Below are 24308 nucleotides of genomic sequence, written 5' to 3' on the forward strand. Positions count from 1 at the left end.
ATTGGTTGCCAGGAGCTGGATCCAAAAAACTTTAACAACGTCAGAGCAACCTCCTGCCGCGAAATGGCATCCATGAACGCTTGGAGGGACGATGACGAGGTTGCCATCAGGTTGCTGGGAAAATCACCTTGAGGTGGTGTTACTGTCTTATATGTGCATTTATGTTCACAAAACAACATTTCTATTAGCTTTTTACAAACTTTGCCCCCAAGAAAGGATTGTTTTGTAATGCATAAAGTGAAACCATACATGGAATACCAAAAAATAAAGCAGAGATGAGATTGGCCACAGACAAGGTGGAGACTCGTGGCGACTCGGCCGCTTCTTCTTCTTGTGACCCTTTTAGCTTGCGTGTTGCTTTCACCACAATATTTGTTTCCACTCCTCTATTGCCTGCTATAATGGACATCATATCTTAGTATACATATACGCTCATGCCATGAGGATAACCTCGACTCCGTGGCACTGAGTGATAGTGAATTACTAATGAAATACCGCGGTATTTCATTAGTAATTCACTATCACTCAGTGCCACGGAGTCGAGGTTATCCTCATGGCATGAGCGTATATGTATACTAAGATATGATATCCATTATAGCAGGCAATAGAGGAGTGAAAACAAATATCATGGTGAAAGTAACACGCAAGCTAAAAGGGTCACAAGAAGAAGAAGCGGCTGAGTCGCCACGAGTCTCCACATCGTCTGTGGCCGATAGAGTTGCCACCTCCACCTCCTAAAAATACGGAACGCACTAGCTGAGGTTGGAACAGTGATAGCGGGTAGAAAGTCAATCATATTGACAAGGCTTGAAGATAAGCTCTTCTATAAGTACCCTGTATTAGGAGGAATTCAAGGATATCTTGACTGAATGTGAGGATATATTGCAAAATACGTTCATCAGTCAAGTTACCAGTAATATATTTTTGAAACTACATGTGTCTGTATAAATTCTAAAGAATGAGACACTGAAAAATATATTTCCCTTAAATAAAGAAAAAAAAAAAAAGAAAACTCATTTGGAGAAAACAGTAGCTACCTGGAATATGAATGGATCATAAATATAGCCATTACTTATACATTTTCCAAGTGTACAGATCCTGCAGACGTAGCCATGCTCAGTACCAGGTACCTAACAGGGATGAGACATAGGCATGGCACAGCACAGCAACAGTATTCTCCGCCCCTCTCATTTCTAGACTAACAGGCATTGGTGATGGACCGTGGAGGCGGAGCGAGATATTACGTGTACTGTTCACGTAACGCACGGGCAGCACGACAAACCCCTAACAAATTCATATATTTTTGTGAACTGGTTATGTATTTGTTTCAATATTTGGTCACAATGACTTATTAATTTATTTCATTTGCTTGACTATTCATACAGGCAAATACGGAACAAATGGCGTTCCATATTGGTTCAATACAGAATGCAGCATTTCACGCCTCAATACGGAACGGTTCCGTATTTTAAGGGACAGGTGGCAACCCTAGTGGCCGATCTCATCTCTCCTTTATTTTTTGGTATTCCATGTAAGCAGTGCTGACAGCGGTTGGGAAAAAATCTTTCAAGATTGGTCTTAGAAATCTTTCAAGATCAGTATTTTTTTTTCAAGGTCGACCATAATGCAACATTATCTATTAAATCTTCATATTTATATTAAAATAGCAAAATATGTTAACGGTACAACTATACAGTATATCGCTGCTTTATTACAGAATGGAAAACGCGTATTGCAAATAAACAGTAAATTAAAGAAAATCTTTATTATAGATACTACTCCGTGAAGTACATGAATGCAGAAAGTACAATAATAAAAGTTTTCTGTTAACGGTATTGTGTGCCTTGAGCCTTCCTTTTAAAAAGAATACAAACAAATAATGAATAATACACTATGACAAAGGGTGAAAATATATCAGTAAAGAATAATGAACTCTTAAGTTTCACTTAACTAGATAACACTCACCAGCAAAGCAAAGCGGAGGCACCAACTGAAGAACTAACACTGTTTACTCATCTGATTACTGTGTCTTCGACTCTGCGTGACGTGTATTGTACGCGTCTGGACGTCAGCTGAGCATTCTCTCTCTCTCTCTCTCTCTCTCTCTCTCTCTCTCTCTCTCTCTCTCTCTCTCTCTCTCTCTCTCTCTCTCTCTCTCTCTCTCTCATTTTATTCGACTTTTATACAGTCAGTGTAGATTTTTCAAGATTTTAGGGATTTAGACTTTTTTTAAGCTTTCAAGGTTAGGGTTAATTTTTCAAGATCTTGAAAAAAATTTCAAGCGCTGGCAGCAATGCATGTAAGATTTCACTTCATGCATTACAAAACAATCCTTTCTTTGGGGCAAGGTTTGTAAAAAGCTGATAGAAATGTTTTGTGAACATAAATGCATATATAAGACAGTAACACCACCTCGAGAGGTGGTTTTCCCAGCAACCTGAGAGCAACCTGATAGCAATCTCGTCAACATCCCTCCAAGCGTTCATGGATGCCATTTCGCTACAGGAGGTTTCTCTGACATTGTTAAAAAATCTTGGATCCAGCTCCCGCTCTTCTCATGCCTCATTTGCAGTCTGCCAGCACTCAGTACAGACAGAATCTCTTCAATCTGCCTATAATTCACCAAGATGGCCCCAAAACGTCCTTCATCTTCTTTTGCATGTGGAGTTATTTTTGATAAGTGGATTTTTGATAAAGTGGTAAAGCTCAGAGTAAGATGATGACTGACTGTGGTGTGAGTGGTGAAGGCAGTGACGCAGTGAGTGTTTTGTTTACGTATTCTTTGTTTTGTTGTTTTCTCTTATTATTTTTTGCTTTCTCTTATTATTTCTTGCTTTTCCCTTTACTTTAAATACACTTCTAGTATTTAGAATGGTAAATATTAAAAACATGTTAATTTAGCCAAATAGATAGAGTATTTTGTACAAATTGTTTGGACCACATCCTGCATCCCCACTATTATCTATTGTTTCTTATGAGAATTACAAGTTTGTTTTACACAAATTTTGATATACACGATGCCTCTTGGAATGCATCTATCGCGTAAATCGAGAGTTACCTGTATAATAAAATGTTCTATTGAAAAGGGAAAAGTACCAGAAGACTGGAAAAAAGCCAATATTGTGCCAATACATAAAGGAGGAAATAAAGAGAACCCAACAAATTACAGGCTAGTGTCCCTAACAAGTACAATAGCTAAAAGATGTGAATGTGAGATCAAAGAAAGATAGACCAAACATTTGGAAGAAAACAATATAATTAATGAAAGACAATTTGGCTTTACAAAAGGAAGATCATGCGTAACAAACCTTATATACTTTTACTCTAGAGTCATAGACATAACACAGGAAAGAGATGGATGGGTTGACCGTGTATTTTTAGATCTAAAAAAAGCATTTGATAAAGTTCCACACAGAAAATTAATAAGAAAACTAGAAAATATAGAGGGAATAAAAGGAAAATTGCTGTAATGGATGAAGGATTTTCTAATGAAGAACTATGAGAGTGACAATTAAAGATAAGGAGTTTACCTGGAAGGAAGTTACAAGTGGGTTCTGCAAGGTTCTGTGTTGGCCCCAATTATGTTAGCAATATACATAAATGATATGGATGAAGGAGTAGAAAGTTATGTGAGTTTCTTTGCAGATGACGCAAAAATTTTGAAGAAAGTTGGGTAGTACGATGATGGTAGAACTCTACAGCAGGACTTAGATAGACTATGGGAATGGAGTAAAAGATGGGAGATGGACTTCAACATTAAGAAATGTAGCATAATGGAATTTGGGAAGAGCAAAAATAGGATAACAAGACAATATAAACTTGGAGAAGAGAAGATTAAGAAGGTGGAAAGTGAAAAGAACCTGGGAGTTCTCAAAACAAAGGAAATGTCCCCCAATCAACATATAAATAAATTTGTTAGTGAGACCTACAACTTACTGAGAAATATTAGAATTGCATTCTCATATATTGATGAAGATATGATGAAAAAGTTATTGGTATCCTTGATCAAACCATGACTGGAGTATGCAGCAGTACTGTGGTCACCTAACATGAGGAAGAATATCAGGAAAATTGAAAGGATACAAAGAGCGGCCACCAAACTGGCCCCAACCTTGTCGGCTCTTACGTATGAAAAGAGACTGGAGAGACTGGAATTACCAACATTGGTGCAGAGAAGAGAAAGAGGTGACCTGTTGACCACCTACAGAATAATGAATAATATGGAGCTTCCTGATAGGATCGACCTGCTGAAGAGGGACAGAAGGGACACAAGAGGACATGGATTAAAACTCAGAAAAGACAGCTACAGAAGAGACTTCAAGAAAAACAGTGTCCCCCATAGAGTGATAGATATGTATATGGATCGAAATGGACAGAGAGCTGGTATGTGCAAAGTCTATATATGACTTTAAGAGAAAATTATACACTGTGAGATACAGGCGGGACAACACAAGCATAGGCTTCCGTTCCATAAAATACAACTAGGTAAATATAACTAGGTAAATACACACACACACACACACACACACACACACACACACACACACACACACACACACACACAGCAGAAGTATTGTATATTAAGATGCATATTAATAAAAAAGAGAGTCAGGGAATATGTCCCAAAATGTAGACCTAAAGAAGGAAAGAAAGATTGGTTTAATGCAAGGTGTGCCAAGGCAAAGGAGAAAAGAGATGGAGCATGGAAAAGGTGGAGGAGAAATAGGAATCCAGCAAATAAGGAAAACTTCAAAGCAGCAAGAAATGAATATGTTAAGGTGAGGAAGGAAGAGGAAAAGAACTTCGAAAAAGACATTGTTGAAAAATGTAAGGAGCAACCAAAATTGTTCTATAGATTCATAAATGGAAAAATTAGGCAAAAAGAAACAATAGAAAGGTTAAAAGGAGAGAACGGGATGGTGGAAGACCCAAAAAGTATGGCAGAACTATTAAATAAAAAATTCCAGGTCTTTACTAAGGAATCCAAATTCGAGTAATAGAGAGACAATCTATATGAAAGAGATTAAAGTAACCAAGCTTGAAATAAAAGAGTTAATGAAAGAACTGGATGAAGAAAAGGCAATGGGACCGGTTGAAGTCTCAGGCAGAATACTGAAAGAATGTAGGGAAGAACTAGCAAGTCCTATATACAACATCATAAAATGCTCAATAGAAAATGGAACAGTACCAGTAGAATAGAAAAGAGCTGAGGTGGTTCCCATATATAAGAGCGGCAGGAAGGAAGAACCTTTAAATTACAGACCGGTATCACTAACTAGTGTAATATGCAAGATGTGTGAAAGAATAATAAAGAAACAATGGATCGAGTTCCTTGAAGACAACAAATTAATATCAAATAGCCAATTTGGTTTTAGAAAAGGATGGTCTTGTGTAACTAATTTATTGAGTTTCTATTCTAGAATAGTTGATAGAGTACAAGAGAGAGAGGATGGGTTGACTGCATTTATTTGGATTTAAAAAAGGCGTTTGACAAAGTGCCACATGCAAGATTACTGTGGAAGTTAGAGGAGAAGGGTGGCTTAAAAGGAAGCACATTGAGATGGATAGAAAATTATTTGAGGGGGAGAGAAATAAGGACGGTAGTTAAAGATATGAAGTCCAAGTGGAGAGCAGTAGAAAGCGGAGTGCCACAGGGGTCAGTATTGGCACCAATACTTTTCCTCATTTATATTAACGACATGCCAGAAGGAGTGAACAGCTACATAAATTTGTTTGCGGATGATACGAAACTGTGCAGAGTTATAAAGCAAAAGGAGGATTGTGAAATACTGCAAGAAGACCTAAATAAGATCTGGGAATGGAGTAAGAAGTGGGAAATGGAATTCAATGTGAACAAAAGCCATGTCATGGAAATGGGAAAGAGTGAAAGACGACCTGTGGGAATCTATAAGATGGGAGATGGAGTAGAACTGGAGAAAGTCAAAAGGAAAAGGACTTAGGAGTGACGATGGAAGAAAACAATCAACCAGTAAGCCATATTGATAGAATTTTTAGAGAAACATATAATTTGCTAAGGAATATTGGAGTAGCATTTCACTACATGGACAAAGAAATGATGAAGAAATTGATAAGTACTATAATAAGACCCAGATTGGAATATGCAGGAGTAGTGTGGACCCTCATAAAAGAAACACATAAGGAAATTGGAGAGGCTACAAAAATAGCTACAAGAATGGTTCCAGAATTTGAAGGGATGACATATTAGGAGAGACTAAAGGCTATGGATCTACCAACCCTGGAACAAAGAAGGGAGAGAGGAGACCTGATACAAGTTTATAAATTGATGAACGGAATGGACTAAGTGGATAATGAGAAACTGATCCTGAGAGAAGAATATGATATCCGAAGCACAAGATCGCATAGTAAAAAGCTGAGAAAAGGAAGATGTCTGAGAGATATTAAAAAATATAGTTTCCCGCAGAGATGTATTGAGACGTGGAACAGTTTAGATGAAGAAGTAGTGTCTGCAACGAGTGTGCACACTTTTAAAGTAAGATTGGATAAGTGTAGATATGGAGATGGGGCCACACGAGCATAAAACCCAGGCCCTGTAAAACTACAACTAGGTAACACACACACACACACACACACACACACACACACACACACACACACACACACACACACACACACACACACACACACACATATGATCCGTGATTGAACGTAGAAATATTCAGAGAGGCATTCAAAGACATAGTCCTGATAGAAGGTTTATTTCATAATGTTTTGCCATGTACTGAAATCAGTATCGTCATAGATGAATCACAAAAACCAGAACAACTATAAAACATAAGAGAATATATAGCTGTATGAAAAAGGGAAGATTATTGAAAAGAAAATAATTAAAAAACATGAAAAACTAAAGAACACTAGAAAGGGTAACACCTCCCTGTAATGTTCCTTTTTTTTTGCCATACAGTGGTACCTCGACATATGAATTTAATTCATTCTGTGACGATTGTTGTATACCAAAAAAATTTTATATCAAATAAAATTTTCCCATAGAAATTAATGGAAATAGAATTAATTTGTTCTTTTGATATGAATTTATCCCCCCAAAAAAATTAATATGCTTTAAATACCAACCAAATATAGATTTGATATAAGATAAATACAATGTTTATTGTATGCATGATATAAATTAACTATATTGCCCAAAATAACTTAACCTGCAAAACTCGGGACAATAGATGTTCATCACACAAGACTCAGGGCACGTCGATAGACGTTTAGGCTTTTTACAGCTATATTTTGGCTATTTTCTTCCTGTTTTCTTTGCTTGTGAGCTGGCAACACTCATCAGGAGTAAACATATGCTCTACGTCACTGTGTCACCAACGATGGATGGTGGGAGCAACAGTGACTTCACTGTGTCTGATTCTGCCACCTCTCCTGCCCGCCTTACTTCTATACCTCGGGTCTCTCGCTATGTTATAGGGAGACAAGTTTTGAATGAGAGTGGTATCAGAACGGGCGACAGGAAAGAGAGAGAGAGAGAGAGAGAGAGAGAGAGAGAGAGGAAGGATACAATGTTATTACAAGGTCGCTAAACCCTATTGGACGCAAGGCCACGTAAACCAATGATATCACTTCATGCAACCTGCGATATTTTGGTAACCATAACATCTAGAGACTTCTGGTTTTTTGCATTGCAAAGAGAAAGAGTTGTTTGTGGGTAGAACACCATTTGTACTCACTCGTTTATTGAATTTCTAAGTGTAATCGGTATGTGAATACAGGCTATTTTGTGTGTTTCTCGCCAAACTTTTACTTTTGGGTCTTGAGTTCACAAAACCTAAGAAAAAATACACACTGCCAAGGAGCACAGACACATACATGCACAAAGGATGAACAATGATAAACAACGCGGGCTGAATGTTCAGGTGGATGCGGGTAGCCGAGCGATCGCTGCACCACCTACTGATGGCTATTCGTATCCTAAAAATATCTTCATATTTCAAGGCGTAAATTATATGAAATTTTTCGTCGTATATAAAAAAAATTGTATGTTGAGGCGATCGTATCTTGAGGTATGACTGTATATCTATATTCAGTCATTTTATATTTTTGTTTTTTGTGATTGTGTAAATAATTTGGCATTTGACAACAGATTTTTATATATTTACCTCTAAATTTTAAAGCTTGGCACTTAACCATTATCTCTTTATTTACTGATCACCAGATGCTATGATAGAGACAGCTACCCATCCTCAAGCCATGATGAGTTCATTGTACCAGTCAGCTTTGGAGGTAGCTTAGCAACAGCAGGTCCAGACACTCCCATACTGCTTGGGAGTGAGAGCCAATCAAATGTAGATGAAAACTCAATGGGAGCTGTGAGGTTCATAGTTGATGAGTACAATCGTCGAGAAGATGACCAGGAATATTATAAGCTGGTGCAGGTTCATGAAGCTTCTTCACAGGTAAGGCACTTCCTTTCGTTATATCTAAAAAGAATATGGTAATTCAAATATGAAACTGCAGCTTTTTTTTTTACCTGAAATGAGAGGTTATTACAGTCATATGTCCTGCTTCTGTATACTGTAGAACCTCAGTTAACAAATTCAGTTAGCTCCTAAATTACAATGCTTTATGTACTGTCACTTTCATTAGAAGTTTTCATTACATATGAGTAAATATGAATACTACTCCATTCCAAATATTCTTTATGGATTCAGGAAATAATGCACATAATTCATCATGAACAACAGATATTTATATAGCTTTCTAAGATTATTTCTCAATAACATTTTACCAATTTTCTGTCTCTTCATGAGGACAGATTCATGGACAAAATGGAAGGCGGCATCACATTGTTGTGGAGCTTGGGGAGACCCAGTGCAGGAAAGGTGACCCATCCACTGGGGAGCATTGTCCTCTTGACCCTACTGAGGATCATGAGGTGAGGAGGGTTAGCTGTCCGATGTGGAATATTTATTTTATCATGCTTTGTAAGCTGACTGCATTTGTGGATTTCAGGTATGTCTATTGTAGATGTAAATGTGTGATGCTAAAAGTTACTGCATTACAAAGCTGTACAAGGTATTTGTGTATTTCCAGGTGTGTGAGGCAGATGTGTATGAACAGCCATCACTCCAGAATCATTCTTTCAGAGTCCTTAGTATTAGATGTGATGACCTGGATGATTACCTGCATAAGGTAAGCCTTACCTGTTTTACTCTGAGAAAACATCTTAGTAATTCTTTTTGTTCTATGGAATCTCTTGAAAGATTAGATGTTTTAGAAACAAATATGCTGTACGTACATATATGAAATGTAAGGATGAAATAATTAAATGTGACAGGTTTGTTTGTAATTGATAGTGAATAAAGTGGAAATTGGTATCTTACCTTCTGTCAGTCTGCCTGCCTTTATAACAATTATTTCTATACTTTGTAGATGTATTTTGTTTTTATTTGCTTATAGATTTCACTGGGTGAATCCTTCACACTATAGTAATGTTATGATTGATATGATATCTTTTCCAGAAATTTATGCCAACTCTCAGTCCCTCTGATGTCATGGACCATCCATTCCTGAATGTTGCTGAGGACACCAGTGCTGGGTATCAGACTGTGGCAAGCAACGACTCGGCTGTCCTTAATGCTGCAGTTTTTGTTGTTGATCAGTTCAACTTGAGAGAGGATGAAGATGAATTGTATACTCTCAATAGGGTGGCCTCATCTCTTTCACAGGTGAAACTTTTAGTCATTTCTAGAAATGGCTGTACATGAAAAGATATTATCTGAGATGATTTTTATCATTAAGCATCTTAGCATAAGGAATACTATAGATTTTTATTCTGGTAACAGCCATCACCTCATGGAGTCACATATCATCTTGAGATCGAATTGGCTGAGACTCACTGCAAGAAATACCAATTTGTGGCTTCCCCAAATCGCTGCCCTGTGGATTACTCAGAAGAGATGGAGGTTTGCCAGGCAGAAGTATTGGCTCCACAGCATCCTAGCAGCACTATGCAGCTTGTCAGGCTCTTCTGTGATGAAATGAATGACTACTATACAAGGAGGATTAGAGGTGAGTTATATGCTAGATGTTTGTGGAGAAAGTTTAACAGTTGATTTATAAGTAAAACCTGAAGATACTCTTTATTTGGTTGATTTGCTAGTAAAAGTGAAATCTTATATACATAGTGAATATCAGATACAGATTAACCATCATTACTTTGGTATCTGGTTCAAGAATTATCTTGAATTAGCCATTTTTTTTTAATGAACCAAGATTTATTCATTGACATCTCTAATGCACCTCTTGGTATGTCTAAAAAGCCTTCATTGGTGTGCTTGGTGTGCTAAAGAATGTTTTCAAATTGAATGAAGCAACTACTTTGTTAAATGTTCATTAAACTTAGATGTTATGAAACAAGGAACAAACCTGGCAAATTTGTTAACATATTTTGCTGTTCCTTTTTTTCTTGCTGATAATTTTTCTCCATGATTCTTATCCATTGAAATGCTGTTCCACTTCTTTAATCTCTGCTGTCTTTCTTTAATGTACTCACAGTGACTTTCTAAATTGAATTCTCTATGAAACATTTTGAGTTACTCCATCATCACCATACCAGATATGTCCACACCATTATTCTCTGCTGTCAAAACTACTGTCGTTATTCAATCATGATCTATATTCTTTCCATCTTTAGCTGTTTTTTTGTATGCACATCCAACTGTTTAACTCACGGTTAGCAAAGCATTGGTTTGATTTTTTGTGCTGCTGCTTTAAAAACACAGCTGATCCTGTGTCATAAGTTTCACATAGATGCTGAACAAAAACACCACAGTCCATTTTTTTAATTTTATTTTTTATTTTATTTTTTTTTACTAATTTGGGCTTGTTTTGTGATGTAATCAATGTTGCTCACATCATATTTTCTTATGTTTTATCAGACATTTTGTTGACTTTCCTTAATATCCATCCCATTTTTCATTTGTGTGTGTGTATTTACCTAGTTGTATTTACCTAGTTGTAGTTTTACAGGGCCTGGGCTTTACGCTCATGTGGCCCCGTCTCCATATCTACACTTATCCAATTTTTCTTTAAAACTATGCACACTCTTTGCTAACACCACTTCCTCACTCAAACTGTTCCAAATCTCAACACATCTTTGCGGGAAACTATATTTTTTAACATCTCTCAGACATCTTCCCTTCCTCAGTGTTTTACTATGCGATCTTGTGCTTCGAATGTCATATTCTTCTCTCAGGATCAGTTTCTCATTATCCACTTGATCCATTCTGTTAATCAATTTATAAACTTGTATTAGATCCCCTCTCCCTTCTCTGTTCCAGGGTTGGTATATCCATAGCCTTTAGTCTCTCCTCATATGTCATCCCTTCAAATTCTGGAATAATTCTTGTAGCCATTTTTTGTAGTCTCTCCAACTTCCTTATGCGTTTCTTTTTATGGGGAGTCCACACAACTCCTGCATATTCCAATCTGGGTCTTATTATAGTACTTATCAATTTCTTCATCATTTCTTTGTCCATGTAGTGAAATTCTAATCCAATATTCCCTAGTAAATTATATGTCTCTCTGAAAATTCTTTCCATATGGCTTACCGGTTGATTGTTTTCTTCCATCGTCACTCCCAAGTCCTTTTCCTTTTTTACTTTCTCTAGTTTTACTCCATCTCCCATCTTATACATTCCCACTGGTCATCTTTCACTCTTTCCCATTTCCATGACATGGCTTTTGTCCACATTGAATTCCATCTCCCACTTTTTACTCCATTTCCAGATCTTATTTAGGTCTTCCTGCAGTATTTCACAATCCTCTTTTTGCTTTATAATTCTGCACAGTTTCGCATTGTCCGCAAACAGATTTATGTAGCTGTTCACTCCCTCTGGCATGTCGTTTATATATATATATGAGAAAAAGTATTGGCGCCAATACTGACCCTTGTGGCACTCCGCTTTCTACTGCTCTCCACTTGGACTTCATATCTTTAACTACCATCCTTATTTCTCTCCCTCTCAAATAATTTTGCTTTTAATCCACCCTTCTCCTCTAACTTCCACAGTAATCTTGTATGTGGCACTTTATCAAATGCCTGTTTTAAATCCAAATAAATACAGTCAATCCATCCCTCTCTCTCTTGTACTCTATCAACTATTCTAGAGTAGAAACTCAGTAAATTTGTTACACACAACTGACCTTTTCTAAAACCAAATTGGCTATTTGATAATAATTTGTTGTCTTCAAGGAACTCGATCCATTGTTTCTTTATTACTCTTTCATACATCTTGCATATTACATTAGTTAATGATACCAGTCTGTAATTTAAGGGTTCTTCCTTCCTTCCTTTCTTATATATGGGAACCACCTCAGCTCTTTTCCATTCTACTGGTACTGTTCCATTTTCTATTGAGCATTTTATGATGTTGTATATAGGACTTGCTAGTTGTTCCTTACATTCTTTTAATATTCTGCCTGAGACTTTATCCGGTCCCATTGCCTTCTCTTTATTTAATTCCATCATCAACTCTTTTATTTCAAGCTTGGTTACTTTAATCTCTTTCATATAGACGGTCTCTCTATTACCCTGTGGTCTTTCAAATTTGGATTCCTTAGTAAAGACCTCCTAAAATTTACAATTTAACAGTTCTGCCATACTTTTTTGGGTCTTCCACCATCCCGTTCTCTCCTTTTAACCTTTCTATTGTTTCTTTTTACCATATTTTTCCATTTATGAATCTGTAGAACAATTTTGGTTGCTCCTTACATTTTTCGACAATGTCCTTTTCATAGTTCCTTTCCTCTTCCTTCCTCACCTTAGCATATTCATTTCTCGTTGGTTTGAAGTTTTCCTTATTTACTGGATTTCTATTTCTCCTCCACCTTTTCCATGCTCCATCTCCTTTCTCCTTTGCCCTAGCACACCTTGCGTTAAACCAATCTTTCTTTCCTTCTTCTTTAGGTTTATATTTTGGGACATATTCACTGACTCCTGCTTTGTATATTTCCAAAAATAAGTTATACTTCTCTTGCACTGTCTCTGAGTTTTTCATCTCCTCCCAGTTAACGTATTTGAAGTAGTTCTTGAGATTCTCAATATCAGCCTTTCTGTAATTTAATTGGTCTCCTTTGTATGATTCGTCTCTATCTTCGTTTCCCTCTTCTATATCCATTTCTAATATTACATGGTCACTCTTTCCCAATGGGCACTTATATCTTATATCATCGTTCATTTGTATACCCCTTGTAAAAACTAGGTCCAATCTTGCCGGCTCGTCGTTTCCTCTGAATCTTGTGTTTTCGTTTACTCTTTGGTCCATCATATTATCTATCATTAGGTTCAGGAATCTTTCTCCCCAGGTTTCTTCCCCCATACCACTTCATAATTTTCCCAGTCCATTTCTTTGAAGTTGAAATCTCCTACTAATATCACTTTTCTCCTTTCTTTAACGATAATAACTTATGATCCTCCAGGAACCGTATCCAATATTTCTTTATCACCCTCTCACAAATCTTACCGACCACACTTGTTAGAGACACAGGTCTATAGTTAAGAGGCTCTTCCTTACTGCCTCCCTTATAAATGGGCACCACTTCAGCTCTTTTCCACTCTACTGGTACTTCCCCTGTTTCTAATGAACACCTTATAATATCATATAATGGATCAATCAATTCTTCTCTACACTCCTTCAATAATTTTCCTGAAACTTCATCTGGTCCCATCGCTTTATCATCTTTAAGTTCCTCCAACATTTTATATAACTCTCTTTTAGGTATCTTAATGTCATCCATGTGCACATTTCCTTGTACATTCTGAGGCTTTACAAACATTGTTTCTTCAGTAAATACTTGTTGAAACCTATTATTTAGCAATTCCGCTATATTCTTAGGGTCATCTATTATCCCTTGCTCTCCTTTTAATCTTTCAATGGACTCTCTCTTTTTTAAGTTTACCATTTATGAACCTGTAAAACAATTTTGGATGTTCCTTACTCTTGTCTACAATATCTTTTCAAATTTTCTTTCTTCCTCCTCCTTACCCTCACATACTCATTTCTCGCCACTCTATAATTCTCCTTATTTAGTATATTCCTGCTCTTTTTCCATCTTTTCCAAGCCACATCTCTCTTTTCCTTAGCCTTAACACAAGTTGCATTAAACCAATCCTTTCTTCCTTCCTCTCTCGGTTTATACTTTGGTACAAATTTCATAACTCCTTCTTTATAATATTTCATAAAAATCTCATATTTTTTTGCACTTCTCTGATTTGTAACATCTCCTCCCAATCTAATTTTCTGAAATAATTTTTCAAACTTTCTGTGTCCATCTTTCTATAATTCAATCTACCACTCCTGTATGTCTCGTCTTTCCTTCGCTGTGTTGTTGCTATCTGCATTTCCATAACCACATGATCACTCTTTCCCAAAGGACATTTGTATTGTATATCTCCACATAGGTACACTTCTCTTGTTAACACCAAATCCAGTCTAGCCGGTTCATCATCTCCTCTATATCTAGTATTTTCCTTCACCCTCATCATTAGATTAAGAAATCTCTCTCCCCATGCTTCCTCTCCAACACCACTTACTAGATTTTCCCAATCCACCTCCTTACAATTAAAATCTCCTACTAGTATCACCTTTCTTTTTCCAGATAATACACTTTCCAAACTCTGTAAAGTATCCTTGATCATATTGTCGTATTCCCTTAATGTCCAAGAATTTGTTTTAGGAGATACATAGGTCACCATGATTATTAATTCTTTTCCATCACTTTTTATCCTTATGCTTATCACTTCTGCGTTGTTCTTCCCATACCAAACCTTATCCACATTTATTTATTTCTTCTTCCACATACCACTTTCTGACTCTCTCTCCTATAACTCTCCAAAAAAACTTTTCTCTTCCTCCTCAGACCGCTCATCATTTTTCCTTCTCGCCTCTTCCAACAATTCCTTATATCTTCTCCTCTCTTCCTCATTTCTATTCTTTCTCACAAACACCTCTTTACAACCTTCTATCTCTCTTAACTTTGATGTTCTATATAGGATATCCTCCAGATTGTTGTGACTTCAGTACTACTTTAATCGGTCTGCTCACTCCCTCCTTATACGGACCCAGTCTATGGATCTCTTCCACTTCTTCTTGTAGGTCTTTTTTTCATCATCATTTAGATTTTTGAACAGATCTCTTACCGTTTTAATTCTTCCTTAATTCTCTTAGGCTTATATGTTATATTTTGTTCTTTCATCCCAAATATTAACACACTCTTCTTCTTTTCTGCTATTTCTCTTATCAATGTTTCCTTATTCTTCATAACATTAACCAGTTCCTTGGACTTTTCTTTTTTGTCTTCCTTCAACTGATCTTTAATTATTTCTTGTAATCCAACCATCTCTGCTTCCCTCGACTCAGTCCATTGTGTTTTCTTCAGTTCCCATTCCCTTTCAAACCTTTCATTCTGCTCACTAATCATTTCCTTAAAATCATCTTTCTCCTTTACTACTCTCTCCATTTTCTCCTCCAACCGTCTCTTGTATTTTTCAACCTCCACTCTCAAGTGTGCATTCTCATCCACCAATCGTTTTCATTTTCCTCCAGTCTCTTAACTCTTTCCTTCAAAGCCTTGCGAATTCTCTATCCTGCTCCTCCTCACTCCTCTGAACTTTTAATTCCTTCACCAACTCCTCAAATCTCTTCTCCAACATTACCAATCTACCTTGCATTGTTGCCCTGTTGAAGATGGACTCATGCTTTGACTGGCCACTTTCGGCTTTGCTCCCTGGGCCTCATCGACATATTTTGAATTTGGTAATTTATTTCTTACCGGTCTATCCATTTTTTTTACTCTTCCTGGGAGCATGTGGGTGTGTGGTTACTGGGGGCCAGGTCTGGTAGCTACGTGTGTGGTGGGATGCGTTGGCGGCTGCTATGGCTGGCCTTTGTGTGGTTCCCGCTCTGTCGTTTGGAGTGTGGAGGTTCTCACACCTCCGATCACTCCCATGTACACGCCACCAGGCTACGTTCACTCTGTACACTCGTTCACTCGCTCTGGTTGCCCCTCAATACCAATAACGATTCTCACTCAAGCACATTGCTTAGCGTGTGGAGTGTTAGTTAGATGCCACTCTGAGCAGGAGGCACGTCCGCTCTCCATGGAGCGGAGTGTGTGTGTGTGTGTGTGTGTGTGTGTGTGTGTGTGTGTGTGTATTTACCTAGTTGTATTTACCTAGTTGTAGTTTTACAGGGCCTGGGCTTTATGCTCGTGTGGCCCCGTCTCCATATCTACACTTATCCAATCTTACTTTAAAAGTGTGCACACTCTTTGCAGACACTACTTCTTCATCTAAACTGTTCCACGTCTCAATACATCTCTGCGGGAAACTATATTTTTAATATCTCTCAGACATCTTCCTTTCTCAGCTTTTTACTATGCGATCTTGTGCTTCGGATGTCATATTCTTCTCTCAAGATCAGTTTCTCATTATCCACTTGGTCCATTCCGTTGATCAATTTATAGACTTGTATCAGGTCTCCTCTCTCCCTTCTTTGTTCCAAGGTTGGTAGATCCATAGCCTTTAGTCTCTCCTCATATGTCATCCCTTCAAGTTCTGGGACCATTCTTGTAGCCATTTTTTGTAGCCTCTCCAATTTTCTTATGTTTCTTTTTATGAGGGGTCCACACTACTCCTGCATATTCCAATCTAGGTCTTATTATAGTATTTATCAATTTCTTCATCATTTCTTTGTCCATGTAGTGAAATGCTACTCCAATATTCCTCAGCAAATTATATGTTTCTCTAAAAATTCTATCAATATGGCTTACTGGTTGATTGTTTTCTTCCATCGTCACTCCTAAGTCCTTTTCCTTTTGACTTTCTCCAGTTCTACACCATCTCCCATCTTATAGATTCCCACAGGTCGTCTTTCACTCTTTCCCATTTCCATGACATGGCTTTTGTTCACATTGAATTCCATTTCCCACTTCTTACTCCATTCCCAGATCTTATTTAGGTCTTCTTGCAGTATTTCACAATCCTCCTTTTGCTTTATAACTCTGCACAGTTTCGTATCATCCATAAACAAATTTATGTAGCTGTTCACTCCTTCTGGCATGTCGTTAATATAAATGAGGAAAAGTATTGGTGCCAATACTGACCCCTGTGGCACTCCGCTTTCTACTGCTCTCCACTTGGACTTCATATCTTTAACTACCGTCCTTATTTCTCTCCCCCTCAAATAATTTTCTATCCATCTCAATGTGCTTCCTTTTAAGCCACCCTTCTCCTCTAACTTCCACAGTAATCTTGCGTGTGGCACTTTGTCAAACGCCTTTTTTAAATCCAAGTAGATGCAGTCAACCTATCCCTCTCTCTCTTGTACTCTATCAACTATTCTAGAATAGAAACTCAATAAATTAGTTACACAAGACCGTCCTTTTCTAAAACCAAATTGGCTATTTGATATTAATTTGTTGTCTTCAAGGAACTCGATCCATTGTTTCTTTATTATTCTTTCACATATCTTGAAAGTGTGTGTGTGTGTGTGTTTACCTAGTTTACCTAGTTGTATTGTACAGGGTTTGAGCAGGGCTCATAGTGTCTTGTTTACATGTCTCCATTTATCAAATTTTTCCTTAAAGTTATGTACTTCATGTGCTGTAACAACTTCATTAACCAATGCATTCCACTTTTCTATCATTCTGTGTGGAAAATTGTATTTTCCAATATCCTTCACACACTGTTTCACCCTGATCTTCTTTTCATGTCCTCTTGTCCTTCCATCTTCTGTCAACAACACCAGGTCTTCTTTGTCTATCTTTTCAATGCCATTGACTATCTTGTACATTGTTATTAGGTCCCCACATTCTCTTCTATCTTGTAAGGTTGGCAGTTCCATTTCCTTCAGTCGTTCTTCATAAGTTAGGTCCTTTAATTCCAGCACCATCTTTGTAGCAATCTTCTGTATCCTTTCCAATTTTCTTGTATCCTTTTTAGAGCTTGGAGACCATACCACTGCTGCATATTCCAGCCTTGGACTTATCATGCTTGTGATGATTTTTTTCATCATATCTTTGTACATGTATTGAAATGCCACTCTTGTATTAATCAACATTTTATATGATAATCCAAATATCTTGCTTATGTGTTTTTTTGGGACTCAGATTTTCATGTATAATGACTCCTAGATCTTTTTCCTCTTTAGTCTTCATTATTTCTTCCTCTCTCATCAAATAGTTCCATACCGATCTTCTTTTACTCTTTCCTAGTTCCATTATGTGACATTTCTTGGCATTGAACTCCAATTTCCACTTCTTACTTCATTCATAGATTTTGTTTATATCTTCTTGCAACAGCAGACAGTCCTCTCTGGTTTTGATAACTCTTAGCAGCTTTGCATCATCAGCAAATAAATTTATATAACTGTTTATCCCAATGTGAATGTCGTTTACATAAATCTGAAACATAATGGGGGCTAACACTGACCCTTGTGGCACTCTGCTAGTGCCACAAGGTGTGTGTGTGTGTGTGTGTGTGTGTGTGTGAAAACTATATGTGATATTATTTATAGGGAGGCATTGGCGTAGTGGATAAGGTGGTGAGTGTGGGATCGGGCAGACATCCACGCTTAGGTTCGAATCCCACCACATACCACTTTCAAGCTATGCCATTTGTCGAGTGGTTTAAAGTTACCTACATGTCACCATGATACCCAGGATCTAGGTGGTTACACCAAAGATATGCTTGGGCCCTAATATTGGTACCACTATAAATAGAATTACCAGCGCCACTGATGGGCGGAAGCTTAAGGCAAATGGCATGTGGCAAGTGGCAAGTGACGAGTGGCACGGTGATTTCAGACCAAAGTAGCATGTCGCCACGCATCTCAGGGTGGCAGTTCACTTCCCAGTGTGCAAGATGGCATAATCGGATGAGGAGGTAATTGTTGCTTTGATTGGTACTATAGTCGCCCGCAGAAGAAGAAAAAGGAAATTCTGGATACATCCGTATCTTAAAGATAATGTAGAAGCTCAAAGTGTTTATGTAGCTGCAAAGCAACTAGAGCTCGATGAAGAGAAGTTCCAGCTTTTATACCGAATGTGGAAAGAAATTTTTGCTATTTGGTATTTTATGTTAAATAGTTCATTGTCTGGAAGAGGTAGTTGTGCACAAGAGCATGCACGAAAGACAACTGACAACAAAAAGACAACTGTGTCCTACACGGCTATGTGTCACAGGCAGTGTTGTCACACGTGCTTGCTCAAATCTGTTTAGTCTCTTGAAAACTAATCAACATGTGCCATACATCCAAAAGTTTTCTTATTGTATATTTTGTTATCAAAATAAAAAAAAGTAATAGCATATCGTCTAATAGTAAGTTTTGAAGTGAAAGTTCCATTAAAATTTGGCATTACAGTCCAGGGTGGTAAGTTGCACATTCAGAAATAACGTGGCACGTCGCACGTAGCACATGCGACATGCCACGTCACTTCGGTGTGAAAAGTTTCATATGTTTCCGGATGTTCATTTTCACGTGGCTTGCCACTTGCCACTTGCCACTTGCCACGTGCGATGTGCCACCTTGGTGTGAAAGCGGCCTAACAGCGCTTCCCACGTATATTCTTCCAGTATGCCTACAGGCGCTATAGGCCATTAAAAGGAAAAAAAAAAAAACTAGAACAAGTACTCAGTAGTCAATAAAGTTTTGTGTTTACAGGTGACTCGTCTCATCCAGGTGCTTCCAGCCAGGCAATTAATGGTATGTAATGAAAAGAGTGTTATTAATTGTGTATGAAAAAGTTATATGAGGCACATTTGAGGGTCTTACCAATATGATATACTAATGAAAATTAAACTGTAAGACAGATGGAAAGTTAGAAAGAGAGAGATAGAGTTTAAGTTTGATAGATTCAGATATGAAGAAATAAAAGAGGGATATGGTAAAGAATAACTAGCATTGATTGATGAATGTAAATATATACCATGTAAATACTGATAAAGTTTTTAAAACTTCTGAAAGGTACTCTTGGATATAATAGAGAAAATAAAGGTGATGACTAATTAAATTAAGGAAGGTGGAAAGTATAGGTTGAGAAAACAATAAGGGGAAAGAAAGATGTATACAAGAAAACACTGGAAAAAAACTGAGAAAAAATGTTATAGCGCACATAAGAAATATGAAAAAAGAAAGAAAATATGAATAATATAAAAGTTAAAACAAGAGAGTAACAGGAGAGTTGATGAAGTTCTTGGAAGATGGCTGAATGAGAAGTATAAAGAGAACAAAAGTTGTACAGTATGCGAAGAAAGTCAAGGATAAAAGAGAAAGCAGGATGAATTGGACCTGTGGAGGGAATGAGATGTAATATGTGAACGGAAGGATGCTAAAAGAGAAAAGGTTGTAAAAGGAAGATAGAAAAGATGCTTTTAGAATTAATAATGGTAAAGAGTTAAGTTGAGGCAGTTATGATTTGAATATAGAAAGCCATATAGATACTAATACTAATACTCATGCCATATCCTTTTAATCATTTAACTTTTCATGTATGGATAACCTGTATCTACATTTTTCTTATCCAATTCTTAGGTGGCCCAGGAGGTGTCTGGATGGATGTCAGTGTGGAGGATGAGAGCCTTAAGAAGTTGGGGCATCTCATTGCAAATGAGTATGACTTGCGATCTGATGAAAACAGTCTATTTATCTTCCACAAAGTCATGAAGGCCCGCAAGCAGGTAATATCTTTGTGTTATTTCAACCATATTTCAGTTTGCATCACAATTAAGATTTTGCAGTGTTTTTCATTCCTATTTCAGTCCAGTAAATGTATGTAAAATATAAGTTGCAAGTGTGCTGTGCACTTTGTTTGAAAATTTACTTCCTCATGAGATGCCGAGTTTTGGACTTGCGTTTGTACTACTGTGTAATTTGTTACTTGAAAATTTTGTGTGACATTGATTACATGGTAAATGCACCTATGTTATTTATTTATTTTTCTTCTTCTTCTTCTTCTTCTTCTTCTTCTTCTATGTATCATTATGTGTGTGTACGTACAGCACGTACCATGTATGTAGTTCTTATTTATATTATGCATTACACAGACCATATCGACTGTTAGTGGTAACAGGCATGCAAAATGTGAAAAAAAACTCCTTCAGGTAACTTGGATCCTCAGTTGACTCGGATTGGCCTATCCGTCCCCCTAGTTGGTTTGACTTACTGTATTTGATGGGTCATAAGATGCAGTTTTTTCTCCCCCCAAAAAAGTCTCAGGAAGGAAATGACCCTGTGTCCTATGAGGCCAAGGTTCATTAGTGAGACAGTGGTTGATGGCAACAGGGCTAAAAAATCAAACCCTAGACATCTTTGCACATGTAAACAAAGCAATGATAGGTACTACACCACAAAACAGCTTTTTCTTTCAAGGTACCAATATATAATAGGTCATACTTGCTGGTAATTCACATAGAATATGACACCAGTCAGGAAGAATTTGCCAAGTGATCATGCGCCACACATTGTATGAACCAAAACAAATGCGGTCACTGCTAGCGATCTTGATCATGACACAAAGCTTCATTGTTCTTTAGTGTGATGCCATTACTCCTTGACGTAAGACACATTTTCTTACAGTTAAAATTGCTCCTATCTTTTAACATTCATATCTTTCATATATGTAAAAAATATTATAATAAAAGAAATATGACTATTAGCCCTGTAGTCTCTGACTTTCTCACAGTCATTGCCAATGCCATATGCCAGGTATATGTTTACATCTCACAAGTTACAGCAGGATTGGTGTGTAGCCTACTAGCAAAGATCAAAGTTTTTAAATGCAAAATATTGGGATCTAATAATGATCTAAATGCATGTGAGTCTTCAAGTATCAGGTGAAATCCTTCACTTCATATTCAGAGCTTAAACCTGCTCATTTATCTTTTTTTCTCATTTCAATGACTGCCAAAAGTGGGTGTATCTTATGAGCCCATGTGTTTTATGAGCCATCAAATACAGTATGTGTGGTTTACTGTGCATATATATATATATATATATATATATATATATATATATATATATATATATATATGTGTGTGTGTTTTTTTTTTTGTTTTTAATGGGAGAGGTTATGCATAGTAAAAAACTGAGGAAGGGAAAGATGTCTGAGAGATGTTAAAAAATATAGTTTCCCGCAAAGATGTATTGAGACGTGGAACAGTTTAAATGAAGAAGTAGTGTCTGCAACGAGTGTGCATACTTTTAAAGTAAGATTGGAGACGGGGCCACACGAGCATAAAGCCCAGGCCCTATAAAACTACAACTAGGTAAATACACACACACACACACACACTCAGCCCTCTGCTATCATGGATAATTGGTGCATCTATCACTGCTTAATAGCCAAAACCACTATAGCTGAAGTGAAGAACCTATAGTAATAATTCTAATCGGCATTATGCCCTGTGAGCTGTCATTTTTTGTCACTTTTTTGCACAGTTTTTATAGCATATAATAGTTTAAAAATGAAGAAATAATACAGTATAAAAAAAGTTGTCTAATCGAGATTTATAATAACAACATGATAAGAGCAATCATAATGACAACATAAATAAAATGTGTCTTGCTGTCGCCAGACACTTAACATTTTTGCTGAAGATGGTGGCCCAAAAACCCTTGCTTTTGCTATATTGCCATGTTCCTTAGCATTATCTTTAATTTGTAGTTTGTAGGAGATTGTGTAGCTCAGTTTTTTTCCTCTCGTTGCCATAACAGTGATGGTGTTGATGAGTTTTGTTATGATTATGAACTTGGTGTTACTCCTCACTGCTAGATGGCATTGAATTAAAGTGGCAATCAGCTGATATTTATAAATATGCATCACAGCCTCACAGGTTAGATTAATTAAATTTTTTTTGACAATGTGTTTTAAAAGTGATAATACACTGGTAATAATAATAATACCAACAATGAAATATTGATGCATGCCTTTAGGATAGGTAAAAATACTGGAAAAAATGCAACCTATATGCCATCAAATAAGGTACCTCATTATAGATGATTAGGAGAAAAGGTGGATGGGTAGATTGGGGAAATATGTGAAGAACTATTTCTCCATAAAAGTATGCAGAGAAACTCAATTGTCATGTGACATCCTAACCTGGAAGATTTTGAATTATGGCCACGTGGTAGCGGTTATTTCATGCGTGATACAGAAATAAGTGCAACTGTTTAATTATGCACGATAGCAGTAAGACACGATAGTGGAAGGTGCGATATCAAAGGATTAAATGTATATAATTGTTATTCATATATTGTATTCTTTTATTTGTATAGATTTCATCTGGCATCAGTTACCAGCTAGTGGTGGAGTTGCTTGAGACAGTGTGTCCAAAGTATAAACGTCGCATCAATAAGGCACGCTGTTCACCTGATATTGGTGAAGATCATGTGGTAAGCTTAAATATCTATTCAGAGACTAATATGGAATAATTACTATATTCCTCCCATAATTTCTTGAAAAAAAATCACAATACAGTAGTAAGTGTAACTTTCTTATTGCAGGTATGTGAGGCACATGTGTTCTCTCAGCCTTGGCTAAAGAAGGATGATATCTCCCATCTCCGATGTGCTGAGAAAGATGACTTCTTTGAAGGAGATGAGTCTGTAGAGGTGCTCTATCCTAAGGTTCATCCATCAGCCCATGCTAGACCAGTGTTCAAGAGTCACTTTGTGGTGCGAACCAGTGATGAGAGTGAGGAAAGCAATGAAGTGAGTAATGCTTTGTGAACCACCCATGTCCTTGCATTAATGTTACTCCCAGCCTCCAAGACCTAAGGATTATATTCTTCTCTCTCTCTATCCATCTGTTCTGTCTTGGTTTAAGCACTATAGCTGGAAATGGGCTGTCTTAGGTGTAGCCTGGTTATCTCTAGTGATGTTAAACTAGCTCTGGAGTTGGAGGTTGGTAAACAGGTGTGTGCATGTGTCTTTTTTTTTTTTTTTTTTTTTTTCCTCCAAAGCATGATGTGAAATGTGCAATTTGCTTAAATAGTATGAATATTCTCCTTTTTTCATGTTCTGCACAAAACCAAGCAAGTGGACAAACAGAGCTCTGGCATTAGCATCTTCAGAGCTTAGTCTTTACCTATTTCCCAGTCCTCACCTCCACTGTAATTTCCATCTCTCATGACTTGTCTTCATGTAACTTTATTCTCATAGCAATCTTTTTGGTTCCTCTCAAAGATATTTCCTCATTAGTCATCTTTGTGTCTGTCATATGTTTAGAAAACCTTGATCCAACTTGTGGCCAGAGTA

The 24308-nt window shown here is 37.1% G+C and overlaps 1 protein-coding gene across 2 annotated transcripts in view; it reads left to right on the forward strand.

The window, feature by feature from the left end:
- The window catches only part of LOC123520220, an 83915-nt gene that overhangs the window by 53859 nt on the left and 5748 nt on the right, over positions 1–24308 (forward strand). For both annotated transcript variants that reach the window (XM_045282310.1, XM_045282311.1), the window contains exons 7-15: positions 8207–8447; positions 8807–8926; positions 9085–9183; positions 9513–9719; positions 9837–10062; positions 19716–19757; positions 20586–20731; positions 23328–23444; positions 23556–23762. In XM_045282310.1, coding sequence (XP_045138245.1) covers positions 8207–8447; positions 8807–8926; positions 9085–9183; positions 9513–9719; positions 9837–10062; positions 19716–19757; positions 20586–20731; positions 23328–23444; positions 23556–23762 — 1405 coding nt within the window. The remainder of the gene's footprint in view (positions 1–8206; positions 8448–8806; positions 8927–9084; positions 9184–9512; positions 9720–9836; positions 10063–19715; positions 19758–20585; positions 20732–23327; positions 23445–23555; positions 23763–24308) is intronic.

The sequence above is a fragment of the Portunus trituberculatus genome, chromosome 46, assembly GCF_017591435.1.
Source record: "Portunus trituberculatus isolate SZX2019 chromosome 46, ASM1759143v1, whole genome shotgun sequence".
NCBI classification, from domain to species: domain Eukaryota; kingdom Metazoa; phylum Arthropoda; class Malacostraca; order Decapoda; family Portunidae; genus Portunus; species Portunus trituberculatus.